The sequence below is a fragment of the Cibotium barometz genome, chromosome 62 (assembly GCF_041138505.1).
Source record: "Cibotium barometz isolate CiBa-2024 chromosome 62, ASM4113850v1, whole genome shotgun sequence".
In the NCBI taxonomy this organism is placed as follows: domain Eukaryota; kingdom Viridiplantae; phylum Streptophyta; class Polypodiopsida; order Cyatheales; family Cibotiaceae; genus Cibotium; species Cibotium barometz.
The window spans coordinates 31,089,412-31,105,571 of NC_141107.1; the positions used below are offsets into that span (position 1 = coordinate 31,089,412).

Sequence of the window (16,160 nt, forward strand, 5' to 3'; positions counted from 1 at the left end):
CCACCGCCACACCAAGCAATTGGAACTCAAATTGAGTCGATCCAATAAGGCTAAACCCTCATTTCAAGGCAAAGAGAAGGCTGTCCAAAACCTGCAAAATAATGGACAGCCACCTAAAAAGGACCAAAACCAAGATAAAAATGGTCCAAAGGCAATAACACTACCAAGAAGCGCCCCTTCAAACAGAGAGACTATGGTCTCACTCCGGAGCAGAAAAAGCAATATATGAGCAAGGAGAAATGCTTTACTTGTGGTAGCACCGAGCATATTGCAAACGCATGCCCAAACAAGAAGAAGCATGATAATGCAAATGCATCAAAGCCTAATGTACATATGGTTCCGGATGTACAGGGCAACACTTCACATGATAGCAAAGACAGGGTTGTATGTAAAGCTTGGGGACAGCTCAAGGATCAGCCTGCTTTGTTCATGTTTGAAGATTATGCATCTGAGAATTTCATATCCACACAGCTGCTTTGGGTATTGAAGTGAAGGACATGGGTCCTCAAATTGAAGCAGGGACTGCCTTTGTTGGTAGAGAAGTGCAAGTCATGCCTATTTTTGGCAAGTTGCGCATACACATTCAAGGCGGTGCCTTTGAATGGTTGTGATGTATTGCTTGGAAAGCCTTGGCATACACGTATTCATCCGTGCAAGGCTTACAAGACCAACAGGATCACCTTCATGCATGAAGGCCGAGAGCATGTAATTGATGCTGGTGAAGAGGGTGATACCATTCCCCTTGATTCTCATGTACAAATTAAGAAAGTAATGAAAAAGAGTGTTTTTGCGTACTTGATTTTTGTACGAGATCATGTTGAGGAAAATAATGTCCATGTAAACACTCTTAGTAATGATAGGCTGAAATTCTTGCAAGAGCACAATGATTGTTTTGCTGATGAGTTACCAAATGAGTTGCCACCCGTACGACCGGAAGATCATCGCATTAATCTTGTGCCAAGTAGCTCACCACCTAATAGGCAGCCTATCGTGTAAGTGCATTCCAAAAAGAGAAGATCATGAAGCAGGTGAATGAGCTTCTTGAGAAGAGTTTGGTTCAACCAAGGTCTTTCCCACATTGTTCACCCGTCCTCTTGGTTCAAAAGAAGGATGGGTCCTTTCGTATGTGTGGATTATAGAGCTTTGAATAAGCTTACCATCAAGAATCGGTTTTCAATTCCACACATAGACGACATCCTTGACAAGTTGGATGGATCGGCATACTTTAGCCGAATTGATCTCAAGAGTGGGTATCATCAAGTGCGTGTAGTGCCTGAGGGACACAAAACTGCTTTCAAGACAACATTTGGGCTTTATGAGTATCTTATTATGCCTTTTGGTCTTACGAATGCCCCGGCTACATTCAATAGAATGATGGATCGCATATTCCGTGGGTACAGAAAATTTACAGGTGTCTTCTTTGATGACATCCTAGTCTTCTCAAAGACCGAAGAAGAGCATAGAGCTCATTTGGCCATTGTTTTTAAAGAACTCCGTAAGCATAAACTCTTCATAAATGCAAAGAAGAGTGAGTTCTTCTTGTCAGAGATACATTATCTTGGGCATATTGTGTCCAAAGATGGAGTGCGGATGGATCCTGCAAAAATTGATGCAATTCGGAATTGGCCCGAATTGAGTTCATTGCATGAGATCCGTAGTTTTCTTGGATTATGCACTTACTACCGCAGGTTCATTCGGCACTTTGCATGGATTGCTTCTCCTTTGCATGATTTGACAAAGAAGGCGGCCACATTCAAATGGACTAATGTAGAGAGGGATGCATTCCTCAAATTGAAAGATGCAACTACTCATGGTCCAGTGTTGATCATTCCGGATTTGCAAAAGCCTTTTAGTGTGGAATGTGATGCATCTGGAAATTGCAAAGGAGCTGTCCTTAATCAAGAGGGACATGCCGTGGCTTATGAGAGCCGTAGATTGCATGATGCAGAGCTATCTCTTGGCATTTATGAGAAAGAGCTCTTGGCTGTAATTCATGTACTTACTATATGGAAACATTACCTTCTTGGGGCTAATTTCACTGTGAAGACAGATCACCAGAGTTTGAGGTATTTTCTTAACCAAACTAAGTTGTCAGAGAAGCATATGAGGATGACCAATTTCCTTTCTATGTTTCATTTTCAGATCTTACACACCCCAGGAAAGAAGAATGTAGTGGCAAATGCATTGTCACGAAAGCCGTATGTAGCAGCTATCTCGGTTGCCTCTCATGGGGACTTGTCTACCGTGCGTAATTTGTATCATACGGATGCTGATTTTGCCACTATTTGGGTTGATTTGATGGCTGGTCATGCACATGCCTCATATGTGATCAAAGAGGGTTATCTCATGAAAGATAATTGCCTATGTGTGGTGTCTGACATGAGGCAAAAGGTTTTGGATGAGTGCCATGCTTCTCCATATGCTGGTCATAGAGGCATAATGCCTACTATGCACATGATTGAGCGATATTTCTTTTGGCCAGGTATGCAGAAGGACATTGAGGAACATGTACGTGTATGTATCACCTGTCAAAAGGTGAAATTTGATAGGCAAAAGGCACCAGGTTTGGTTCAGCCATTGCCTATTCCCACACAACCATGGGAAAGTACTACAATGGATTTCATTATGGACTTGCCACGGACCCAACAGGGTAATGATGCGATTTGGACAATTGTGGACAGGTTTAGCAAGAAAGCTCATTTCTTGCCGGTCAAAAAAACCATCAAAGCTGAGCATATGGTTAAAATATATCCTGCACAAGTGTTTAAGCATCATGGAATGCCGAAGTCCATCGTGGGGGATAGAGATCCCAAGACTACAAGTCTCTTTTGGCGGGCCTTATTTGATAATATGGGTACCAAATTGAACTTCTCATCAGCTTATCACCCTCAAACGGATGGACAAAGTGAGGCTGCAAATTCAGCCGTGTTGGATCTCTTGAAATGTTATGTGGCGGATCAGAAGTCTTCTTGGGAGAAGTACTTACCGCTTGTGGAATTTGCATACAACAACACGGTACATGCATCTACGGGAAAGGCCCCGTTTGAGATTGTTTATGGTAAGGTGGTTTTGCTACCCATTCTTCGTACAAAGGATGAGATATTTGGCTAATGAGTATGTAAGTCAAGTGCGGACAGCCATTGCAAGGTCACAAGACAAGCATAAAAAGGCTGCCGACAACCATAGAGGGCAATTGGATGTTAAAGAGAATGATTGGGTATTGCCGAAATTTGAGAAAGCAAGACTTGCAAAGAGGCTTGGCAAAGAGGGTGCATATCCTAAGCTTGCAACCAAGTACTATGGGCCTTTTCGAGTGATCGAGAAGATCAATGAAGTGGCTTTCAGATTGGCATTACCTACTCATTGGCACATACACAATGCTTTTCATGTGAGTCTCCTTCGCAAGTATGTAGGACCGAAGCCCAGTGAAACGGTCATTGAGGATCCACCAGAAGTGGCTGAGCTTGAGGAGATCTTGCAACCAGAGCAAATTGTGTATCACAAGAAACGCAAGCTTGCTGCAGGCAAAGTCGTCAAGCGTTACCTTGTGTGAAGTTTAGGAACTATCTTCCTATTGATGCCAAATGGGTAGATGAAGAGCTCTTCAGAGATTGCTCGCATGTGCTTCACACATATTTGGATGCTTTTCAGTTGCGGACAACTGCTTAGAAGCCGGGGGGGATGTCACCATTTGGCCACCCAATTGGTCCATTGGACTAGTATCCATGGCAGTTGTATATGCCGGGGATTGATGCCACTCATGTGATACTATGGACTTGGCTTTCCATTGGGACTTGTGCCTCTGTGTACATGCCCGGAAATGCTTGGTGGATTGGTGTTCCATTGGGTCTGGTACCTATGTACTTGCCTGGAGCACGTCTATTTTGGTATAGTCTCATGAACAGGGATTGTCCATACCAATGTTGCATTGCATAGCATCTTTATGTGCTTGCTTACAATTGAAATTGCATGCTGTTTTTGGCTTGCTTGACCAATGTGTAGTTCCGGGTAAGGGAACGCCTGCCCGTGAACCGTGCGTGTGAAACTGTCTGCTGAAATGGTTATGTGGTATGTGACAAGTGGTAAGTATTGGTCATAAACCTAGCCATAGAAGTTAGCACTAATTTTACGTGAGTGTGTACACACTTCATTAAGTTTTGGGCGACCAAAACTCACTTATAAATTATGACCAGCCCGGTCTTCACACACACTGATGTCCCAAGGTGGACATAACCCAATGTCCACCGCCCAGACCTTATCCCCTTTGTACAAAGGGAGTAACCAGCCATGTGTCCACTCTAGCTTGCTCCACAAAGCACTTGCCTGCCACCTACACTGGACAACTCACCACCTCACTCCTCCTCCTCCTCTCTCTAGGGATTGGCACCTCCTTCATGAGGACTGTTGGACTGCATTTTCTGCACTTTCTCCTTCCCAACTCCATTTCCAAGCTTGCTAAGGTGTTTCACAAGCTTCCAAGACTGTTTCCAGATGCTAATCACTCTCCTACACACTCCCAATCACTGAAATTCAGCAAAACAGCTCTCTTTATTGCTGTAATTTCTCGTCTTTTTGCTGAAAACCCTAATTTCAGCCCTCCTTTCTCAAGTTGAACCATAGGGGAAGCTTTCCCAAGGTTCCCTTCATCCTCTTGAAGACTTTTGTCGCAAAGAAATGCGACAAATCGAAGATCTTACGACTCCAAGGACTTCCATCACAAAGACTTCCGCTGTCATCGACTCTACTTGCAATTGGTAAGCTTTTATGCTTAAATATGGAAGCAAGTAGCAGGAGGGAGGAACCGGATTACAAGATCACATACCCTGTGTGGTGTTCTCTTGTCCTACGTGCTCTCTTACAAATTGTTGCTACCATGTGTTGGTGGAACAATAGAGAGTAGATGGTAGGGAATATGGGCACTTGAGAGGGTAGTGTGGGTTGCAAGTCTACATCGACAACCACTTGTTTGCAATACTGTATTCATATGCATTGGTATGGAAATCTGGTCAGAAATGCCCATGACACTATGTACTTGATTCTCCCAAGATCAATATACTTTATTTGAGGGAGGGGTCGACCGTTCCGGCTCATTGTGTGTCTCTTGTCAATTCAGCAAATTACTTCTTGTATTTGAGCAAGTGTCCATCAAATCTTAGTGTATTTAAGTGTATTGATTAGCATTGTGTTCAACCAAGTTACACGATGATGTGACAAAGCTAGTCAAAGCTCTGTGTGTAGGTGGCTAGCAAGCATGTAAGGAGTGTTGTGGCAAGAGGCAACAGAAGCATGGCAGCAAGCGCTGCGAAGTAGATGGCATCAGGCTAGCAGGTGGCGACACAAGCGTGGCCAAACGCTGCAAGCAGCGGTAAAAGCAGCGGGATCGAGCGCTGCAAAGTAGGTGCAGACCAGTGGCGGCTAAGTAGCAGTGCACAGCAGCATATTAGCACGCGGCGCAGCAACATATTAGCAGGTGGTGCAGCAACACACTATTAGCAGGCGGCAATAGGCGACATAAGTCAATGGCCATGCCCTTGGCGGAGCACCGGCTAAACAAGGCCCTGCTATGGTGGAAGTGGGCGGTGCAACCAGCGGAAGTGGCTGAACAGGGTGCTGCACTAGTGGAATTGGGCGGTGCACTTGGCGGAAGCGGCTGAACAAGGCGCTACACTGGTAGAAGCGGATGGCACAACCGGCAGCAGTGGCAGATCTGAGCATTGCACGGGCGAAGCTGGTGGCTTAGGGCACTCCACATGTGAGAGTTGACAGACGTGGAAGCAAGTGCTCATACAGCACGTGGTGTTGAAGGGAAGCTACGGGCAGGACGTGGTTCTCCATAGGTGGCTCCAACATCGACGGGATTTACTCTACAACAAAAAGTCAAATACCATCAAAGCAAGTCATCAAATATACCATTTTGATACAATGCAATTCTACATTCTTGTTATAGGTCTACATACTTGCAAGCACACGGTATAGTGTTGGGATACGTGCTCCAGTACTTGTGTTTGTAGTTGTCCAGTGTGGTTTTTGCATTGTTGAGCAACGATGGCTCAATCACAGGATGTACTTAGGGTGCTGACCCAAGAGGACAAGTTGGATGGAACCAACTACTCATTATGGAGTTTTATGATTCGGAATGTGTTGGTAGCTAAAGGGCTCTGGGATATCGTGTCAGATGAAGACACACGCCCACCAACAATTCAGCCAAGTACACCTCCTAGATATGTAGCACAAAGGATTGTAGGTGTTGATGCACAGGTTGCAGTCTCACCTCCTACTACACAAGGACAAAGAAGATGGGATTCTCGTACTGCACAGGCAATGTCCTTGATAGCATTGTCTATCAAGAGATCCATCATGATTCATACCACATATACGGTCCGTCGTGTAGATCTACAAAGCAAGCATGGGACCAAGGTGGTAAGGTACGTAGTGTACGGCACGCTATCAGTACGTACGGAACGTACTTCTGTACGGAACAAATTTTAAGGTACGTAAACAGTACGTACCATTTGTAAACAGTCCTAGAAACCTGAATATTTTGTAGACATAGCAACCAAAATACTTAAAATAAAGACTGAACCTCATTACTTAAAGTTTAAATCAATTATCAGTTACCAAGCCCATTACACAATACCTCATGCTAACAGTCATAGTGATATAAGCAAGAACCATGAAAGTCATAGATGATAAAAGAGAGTACAAATATCATGTCTACAGCTGCCAGCACATGTCCTGGTCCACAAGTGCAAAAAGAAAAACAATGAAACACTACAGTTGTCTAGACTCTAGAGTCTAGACGCAAGAGTCTCAAATCTCATCATCAGATGAAGATGATGAGTCTTCTGAAGAGAGCATGCCTCCATCATTGATACCATTGCCCTCTTCATCGAACTCTGGCTCAGCAGCAACAAGCTCCAGTGCATCCTCGTCATGTGCCTCGGGAATCTGAGTGTGAATGAGTTCGACAGCCTCATTTGCACGCCTCTGCTGGGTGCGACGAACTGGAAGCTTTCCCCTGCGAATGCTCTCTCGTCTCGCAGAGCCTGGATCTGGAGCTGCCTGGCGTAGAGGAATGCTGAGAGATCGTGCACGTGAGCGGGTCACACAACGATCCACGCTCTCAAGCTCTCTATGTAAAGCTCTCAAAATCTCCTCTTGCTCATCTCTAATCTGCCGATCCACAAGCTCCGGGCTGGGTTCATCAACCATTTTGAGTAGTGTTGGATCAACCTGTTTAAACATGCCACAAATTGCATATTGGACAATGGATATTCATCGAACTAGAAAAAAATTTCTACTTCTAAGTTCTTCTTGAGTCCAAATTTCAATTTATACCCGCTTCGGTGACCCCAAAGCATGGTAGCTTCGCACGAACCTCATGTTAGCTCTGCAATACACCAACACCTCTAATTGAGAAGTACTAAGGCGATTCCGAATCTTAGTGTGTATAAGAGAGTATGAGCTCCAGTTCCGCTCACATGCTCCAGCTGAGCAATCCTGTGCAAAAATGAGTGTAATGCGAGCAAATTTGTAAATCTTTTAATGCTAAAACATCAATCTTCATTTCCGAAGAGTATACTTTAGAGATTAATTACAAGTTATCGGAGATAGAACACGAAGAGCAACTCGTGAAAGGTTTGGAAAACAACCCTTCCATAAGAGTTCCACCATGTCAAAGGGAATTTCATGGCTTCCTTCCTCAATGACACAGGTCTCGCAAATGAAGCACCAATACCACTCATGTAAGTGGTGAACTCTCTATCAATCTGAAGTTGCTCCTCCTCTGAGAACATCCTTCCCACATACTCTGACTACTTCATGCTGCTCAAAGCAGTATTATTCCATAGCTCTGGCGACCTGTACAGAGGATGGAGCATGGCAGCCATCGCATGGATGGGACGGCTCATGAATATCCACCGTTTGTCTACAAGGTCCTGTTAGAAGTCATCTCCTGTCTATTTGTATACACCAGGGCCTCTGTTGTGGGTGTGCCCGCCCGTATATCATTTTTCCACACTCCTCGTATTTTTTCCCTATTTTTCCCATTTTTTTCTAGTGGCTGGAGGGCTGCTAGGTGATGCCAGGAGCACTCAGAAGCTGGCCGACTGCATCTGTATCAGTTGTGGGCTGTCTGAGTGCTGGCCGACTTGTTCTGTGCAGGCATGGGGCATCAGATGCTGGCCGACTGCTAATATCAGCAGTCGTGGACATTTATTCAGTCGTGGGCCTCTTTTAGAGCTGGCCGACTGCCCTCATGGGCTTGTATATATTGCCCCCCATCCTCCTCCACTTTCTCATTCAGTTATCTCCGGGATCTTGTGTATAGAGAAGAGTTTACACACATCTCTCTGTGTTTCTTGTGCTGATTATTTTCTGCAGTCTACTTGCTCTTGTCTACCCAAGTTTGGATATCATTTCCGCTGCATATTCTGACATGGTATCAGAGCCCTAGGCTCTAGCTGATCTTGGGCGTTTTTCTGAGCAAGAGGGGGGAGCAACACGTAGCTGATCGGTGGACTGTTTCGGGCTGAACGGGAAGTGAAGGTGCAAGAGGAAGGCGGGCAGAGGGGCTGGACAGCCACTTGCATATATTCTGATTTTCAGATTTTTCCCACCCACCCACCCTTTCAGGTTACTCTCCGAGATGGCGGATTTACTCGAGATGGCAGAGAAGCACGTGAAGATTCCGACTCTTCCCACGTTCCCAGTGGATCGGCAGTTGGACGGGTCCAATTATGGCATCTGGAAGGTCATGATGGAGTCAGTTCTGGAGTCATATGATCTTGCTGATTTTATTATCAAAGGGGTGCCAAGGCCGGAAGCTGAGGAAGGGGAGGTTTTATCAGCGAGGAAGGACCGAGAGGCACAGGCACAAATGTGGGACCGTGTCAACGCCAGGGTCCGGTCATTTATATTCCTCAATTGCACACCACAGGTGATCAACCATGTGAAGCACATGACGCTGGCGAGAGGCATATGGGAGCACTTGGCTTCTTTGTACAACAGGGTGTCACCCATGAAGCAGATATCCTTGGAAGTGCAGATGCGGGTTATGAACCCTGCAAAGTCTTCGACGATGCGGGAACACATTAACAAGCTGCAGGCCCTTCAGCAGGAAGTCCTTCCAGCTGGGAAAGAGATATCGTCCGAAGATATGGCCATCACGTTACTTTCCCACTTGCCTGGTCAGTATTCCGCTTTCTATTCCTCGTTGATCACTAGTGGCAGGCTCAGCACCATTACTTGGGAGGAGCTTGTGCCAATGGTCTTGGACCAGGAGGAACGTTTCACGAACCCTCCTCACGGCGGAGGTTCGGAGGCCTTAACTGGCCAACGGTCGAAAGGCCATAATACCAACAAGGGCAAAGGGAAGGCTTCACCAGATAAGTCTTCCGAGAAGAAGCCTGATCCAGAACGAGAGAAGCTGAAGGCCGAAAGATCTTGTAATGATTGTGGCGAGAAAGGCCACTACTGGAGGAAGTGCCCTAAGCGGACAGGGAAGAGTGCTGAGTCCTCAGCCTCAGCTGCGAAGACTCCGGCATTTGTGCACTTGGAGATGGTGGACTCCGATGATTCATCATCTTCGAGCGAGGAGGCAGTTGGCTTCACCGCAAAGGATACTCGGGAATGGATTCTCGACAGTGGTGCTTCCAGGCACATGACTCCATCCCGTGACTTCTTCCTGGATCTGAAGCGGCAGTCAGGTCGTATCTTTATTGGTGATAACTCCACTATTCCGATTCATAGTGAGGGCCGGATGGAGATCATTCCCGACGGCAAGGGGGGCAAGCATGCTTCCCGTGTTCTTTACGTCCCTGCTCTGGGCTTTCATCTTTTGTCAGTGCATGAGGTATGCAAGACTGGCTTTCGGGTGGAATTTGAGGAGCATTCAGTTGCTCTAAGGGACCGTGAGACAGGCAAAGTTGTTTGGGAAGGCGGTGTGGAGAACGGTATCTACAAACTCTCTGCACTCTCCTCACTGACAGGCTCTCAGGTCGGAGACTTGTGGCACTTTCGTTTTGGCCACTTAAATGTGGATGCTTTGCGGCGCGCCTTCCGGGACCAGATGGTGGTTGGCTTGCCAGATGTTGGTAGTAGGCAAGGACGCTGCAGTTCTTGCATACGTGGTAAGCAGCACAGGGAATCCTTTCCGAAGCAGGCTTCCAGGCGGGCTTCGAAACCTTTGGAGTTGATTCACACTGACTTGTGTGGACCTCAGCAGATACCATCCTTGGGAGGATCTCTCTACTTCATGCTGCTTGTTGATGATTGTACCAGATTCACGTGGGTCTACTTTCTTTCCCAGAAGGACCAGGCTTTTGCTCGATTCAAGGATTGGCACGTGATGGTGGAGAAAGAGTCTGGATTTCAGGTCAAGACTCTCAGGGCTGACAAAGGAGGGGAATTCTCCTCGACTGTATTCTTTCGGTTTTGTGCAGATCATGGCATCAAGAGGGAATTGGCCAATACCGGATCGCCTTCGGAGAATGGAGTTGTTGAACGTAAGAACAGGACTGTGGTGGAGATGGCGAGGACCATGCTGGAGCATCGAGATCTTCCTCGTCCACTTTGGGGTGAGGCTGTGGCGACAGCTATCCATACCATTAACCGCTCTCCGACGACTTCTGTACCCCATATGACTCCATTTGAGGCATATTTTGGCAGGAAACCCGATGTCTCGCACTTCCGTGTCTTTGGGAGTGACGCGTATGTACATATTCCGAAGAAGCAGAGGGGGAAGCTTGACTCCAAGTCCCGCAAGCTGGTATTTGTGGGGTATAACTCTCTTTCCAAGGGATACAGGTTGTATGATCCAGAGAGGAACGAGATTATTGTCAGCCGGGATGTGGTCTTTGACGAGCATGTTCCAGCATCCACTGTCGAGAAGCCGCCACTTCTTGGAGATCCAGAGTCTGATGATGATTCCCAGTCTACCACTCCAGTTGATCCACCTCAGTCATCACAGGAGGTTGAGCCCGCAGCTGGAGTTGAGCCCCCGCGACCACAGGAGGCTCCACGATCTGTTCGAGTACCTAGGTGGTTGATGGACACCCTTCAGGAGTCAGGTGTCACGGAGCTACCCTCCGAGTGGACCACAGAGGACGGCCCTCGAAGATCACATCGAGTTCGAGATAAAAGCAACACGGCGGAGCTTCTCCAGGTGAACTATGCTCTTATGTCTCGTATCATGCGGGATAAAGAGCCCACTTCCGTAAAGGAAGCCCTTTCACAGGATACTTGGAGGGAAGCCATGCAGGTGGAACTTGACGCCATCGAGAAGAACAACACTTGGGAGTTGGTACCGAGGCCGTCGAAGCGGTCAGTCATTGGTGTCAAATGGGTCCTTAAGACCAAGTACGCGGCTGATGGGTCGGTGGACAAACACAAAGCCAGGCTCGTGGCTAAGGGTTATGCTCAACGGCCAGGCATCGACTACGAGGATACCTTTGCACCGACAGCGCGGATGACCACGATTCGGACCGTTCTTGCCCTTGCTTCTTCTCAGAGGTGGCCCGTGTACCAGGGTAAAATCGACGTTCCTTAATGGTGACCTGCAGGAGGAGGTGTACGTTGAGCAGCCTCCAGGCTTCATTATTCCAGGATCGGAAGGGATGGTTTACAGGTTACGTAAGGCCTTGTATGGTCTTAAACAAGCTCCGCGGGCTTGGAATCAGAAGATTGATTCCTTCTTTATTCGGACTGGATTCCAGAGATCGGTTGCAGATCCGAACCTGTATCTCTTTCGGGAACGCGGCATGGTCACACTCATCATCCTTTATGTGGATGATCTCATTCTCACCGGCGGTCATGTGGAGCACATTGGAGTGACGAAGGCTGCCTTGTCAAAGGAGTTTGAGATGACCGACTTAGGCTTACTCCACTTCTTCTTGGGATTGGAGATCTGGCAGACCCATAGGGGGTTTTTCGTCTCTCAGCAGCGGTATGTTCATGAGTTGCTTGAGGCCTCTGGGATGGAGAACTGCAAGCCTATTAATTCGCCGATGGACCCGAACACAAAGTTAACCGTTACAGATCCTTGTGAGCCAGTTGATGCCTCGCAGTACCAGAAGTTGGTTGGTTCATTGATCTGGTTGCTGAACACCAGATTGGACTTGAGCTTCTCCGTGGGGCTGTTGAGCTCTTTTATGCAGACGCCATTGAAGACTCATTGGGACGCAGGATTGCGGATCTTGCGGTATCTGCAGAGTACGAAGGATCTGGGACTTTACACAGGAGGGAATGGAGTCAAGCTCCAAGGTTGGAGTGACTCAGATTGGGGAGGAGATCCAGACACGAGGAGATCTACTTCAGGATACACTTTTACCCTCGGCTCAGGAGCGGTTTCTTGGAGCAGCAAGAAGCAGCCGACTATTGCCCTTTCTTCGACTGAGGCAGAGTATCGGGCTGCTTGTGGTGCTGCTTGTGAGGTTGTATGGCTGCGGAGGCTGCTTGGCGAGATGGGGTTTCCACAGAGGGAGCCCACAGTCATCCAGTGTGATAACCAGAGTTGTATAGCTATTGCTCGGAACCCGGTTTTTCATGCCCGGACCAAGCATATAGAGATACAGTATCACTTTGTTCGTGAGAAGATCTTGGCGGGTGACATCTTGCTACTTTATTGTTCGACGGAGGACAATGCGGCGGACCTCTTCACGAAGTCTCTACCTCAGGCTACGCTCAGGTGGCACTCCAGCTCCCTGGGGTTGGTTACACAGCCAGGAGCTGAGAGGGGGTGTTAGAAGTCATCTCCTGTCTATTTGTATACACCAGGGCCTCTGTTGTGGGTGTGCCCGCCCGTATATCATTTTTCCACACTCCCCGTATTTTTTCCCTATTTTTCCCATTTTTTTCTAGTGGCTGGAAGGCTGCCAGGTGATGCCAGGAGCACTCAGAAGCTGGCCGACTGCATCTGTATCAGTCGTGGGCTGTCTGAGTGCTGGCCGACTTGTTCTGTGCAGGCATGGGGCATCAGATGCTGGCCGACTGCTAATATCAGCAGTCGTGGACATTTATTCGGTCGTGGGCCTCTTTTAGAGCTGGCCGACTGCCCTCATGGGCTTGTATATATTGCCCCCCATCCTCCTCCACTTTCTCATTCAGTTATCTCCGGGATCTTGTGTATAGAGAAGAGTTTACACACATCTCTCTGTGTTTCTTGTGCTGATTATTTTCTGCAGTCTACTTGCTCTTGTCTACCCAAGTTTGGATATCATTTCCGCTGCATATTCTGACAGGTCCAAGATCTCACCTCGGCTGAAAATGAGAGATTGAACATACATGTCTTAGGTTATAGTGCTAAGAGAATCGAGAATCGAGAAGTCATAAAAATCAAAGAAAGAGGAAGAAATTAGAACTATTGCTTACCGTTGAGCAGTCATCATGGAGCACTGAGCAACATGGTCTTTCATTTGCATAAACAAATGAAAGACCAGTCCCAAAGTTGAGCCCTCCATGTCTGTAAGTCGGAGAAGGACATACACGGGCTTAAGTGCAACTGAAAGGCTATGAACTTGCTGCCAAAAATCATCATCCAGGATCCGCCTCTGCAAGTATTTTGTACGCTCATCCTCTGAATGATGCATCTGTCGCCACCTTGGATCCACAACTGTTGATGATAGTGAATCTCTTATCTTGTAGAGCCTATCCAAGACCAAGAATATGTAGGCAAACCTGGTCTTGGAGAGTCTCACCATATCCAAAGGGCTATGGCTCCGAAAGATGGCAAGAGCCTGATGCTTCTTGCGGAAGAAGGTGGTGATCTTTACAGCATCTGCAACAATGGGCTGCACCCAAACAAGCTGCCCAATGTCTTCCATAAGTAAATCAAGACAATGGGCAGCACATGGAGTCCACACTATATGTGGAAACTCTGCCTCGACCATTTGACCCATTGCCTTGCAATTAGAGGCGTTGTCGGTCACCACCTGCACAACATTGTCCTCCCCAACCTCAAGGATAGCCTGTCGAATGTGGCCATAAATGAACTCCCCTGTGATCCTGTCGCATGCTCTCCCTGCATCCACGGCACGCAAGAAATAGGTGCCCAAGCAAGATGACACAAGGATATTGATTATGTGCCTCTTGCGAATGTCTGCCCACCCATCTGAAATAATAGTGCATCCAAACTCCTGCCAACCTGCTTTCACAGGAGTGAGCGCCTTGTCTATCAAGGCCTTCTGCTCATCCAACATGGATGTACGCATCTTCGTATACTCAAGACCTGTCCATGTCTCAAGAGGCCCTACCTGCGCAATTGCTTTCACCATTCTTTTCCATTGGTCTGTCCTTAACACATTGAAGGATATATTACACTCAATAAGAGTACGACAAATCTCCATTTCTGCCACCCTTTGCCGCTCCTTTACCCAAGCTTGTGATGAGATACAAGAACGCAGAGTGGATTGCTTTGATGCCTCCCCTGTACCTCTCGCATCTTGTGGCAGGAGGTCCTCATCATCGGCAATACGTGCCCTCTTCCTGCCTGTGGTGGATTGGGCTGAAGCCGAAAGACTTTCACCCTCATCTACTGTACCTGAACCTGTAACATCTCCAATAAAAGCATCATGGAGAGCATCTTGCGTACTTTCACCACCTCTAACACTGCTTGCACCACCCATTGCAGGACAATTCTCCGCAATCAATTAGTCCCTCACAGCTTGTGGTATTTTATCACATGGACCACATTGATTGGTGCACCCGATACCTGTCATGTGCTTGATGACGCGAGTTATGGTGCTAGTGTACTGCTCCCCGCAATACTTGCATGCCCATAGCCGAGTACCTGACCCTTGCTGAGAAGGGGTGTTAACAACCCTCAGAACATTGGTGTGGATTGCCCAGTTCGGGTTAGTCTTGCGCGGCATGATGAAGCCTGGGCGTGAGAGAGAGCGAAGAAGAGCGAAGAAGTTTGCTCTGCAGCGTTTTGCAGGTACACACGATTTTGCAAGTATTCACAAATGCCCAAATTTTGGTCGCTTATCCACAAGCGCATGGTCGCCACACGCGTTTCGCCACGCCATACCATTTTTTATTTTTTTTTAAATGTTTCCGTACGGATCCGTACAGTACGGCACCGTACCGTACCGTACGGCTGTACCGTACTGTACGGATCCGTACGTACGTACGGCATCAACCTTGCATGGGACACACTAGATAACATGTATAAAACAAGAAATGAGGCTCAGGTTGTATATCTCAAGAGCTAGCTTGATATTCTTGAGGTGCACGAGGGAGATTCTATGATAGAGCATCTTGCCAAGGTTAAGGATTTGAGGGAATCAACTGTTGAACATTGATGAAGTTATACCAGACAAGCAGCTTGTTACTAATACTCTGAATTCTTTGCCACCTTCTCATCTTAGATTTCATACATCTCTTAATCTCTCAATGAGAGGTGGTAGGGATCCAGTCACTTTTAATGAGCTTGTGGGCTTGCTCTTACAAGAAGAGCAAACAAGGGCCAACCATACTCATAGTGGTGAATAGACTTTTGCAATGAAAGAAAAAGGGAAGTCCAAGGCCGACTTCAAGAAGTCTTCTTTTAAGGGTGATGCTTTAGCCAAGGATGAGGCTTCTAAGAAGAAGAGTAAATGCCACTTTTGTCACAACTTGGACACTATATCAATGTAGTGATGTTTGTGGTCCTATGAGGACAACACCATCTTTGGGGGGACATCTATATTTTGTCACATTCATAGATGACTACACCAGGTTCACATGGATGTTTCCCATGAAGGAAAAGTCTGAGGTATTCATGCATTTTCAGCATTATTTAGATTTGGTTGAGAATGAGACACGGTGCAAAATTTTTACTCTTCACACAAATAGAGGAGGTGAATACATGTCAAATGTATTCAAGGATTTTTTACATAGCGAAGGCAGAGGCTGAAGGGAATGATTCAAGCGATGGAGGAAGAAGGGGCGCATCGATGGAGGAAGGAGGGGCACAATTCGGGGAGCTCGCGGTCTCACTTTGGTCGAAAAAAATCGTTGTGAGTGCTTTTGGTAAAGCGGCAAGGAGGGGGATTAGATACATTGGTGTGAAGACTTGGCCCCAACCTTTGCCTTAGGCCCGAACTCGGTAAAGGGGTGGGAAGGCTTGGCCGGGAGATCGGCAAGCAAAAGCGCTTCATCGACACGGTCTACATCAACACTTC

At 47.1% G+C, this 16,160-nt stretch overlaps 2 protein-coding genes across 2 annotated transcripts in view; both read right to left on the bottom strand.

Annotated features, from left to right (window-relative positions):
* Nucleotides 1–16,160, bottom strand: part of SRS (Seryl-tRNA synthetase) — a 59,215-nt gene that overhangs the window by 9,848 nt on the left and 33,207 nt on the right. The gene's annotated exons all lie outside the window — the stretch shown is intronic.
* LOC147604362 (uncharacterized) lies at nucleotides 6,413–7,267 on the bottom strand. The gene has a single exon (XM_086795481.1). It carries the CDS (start codon nucleotides 7,243–7,245, stop codon nucleotides 6,811–6,813), a length of 435 nt encoding a protein of 144 aa, XP_086651607.1. The 5' UTR covers nucleotides 7,246–7,267; the 3' UTR covers nucleotides 6,413–6,810.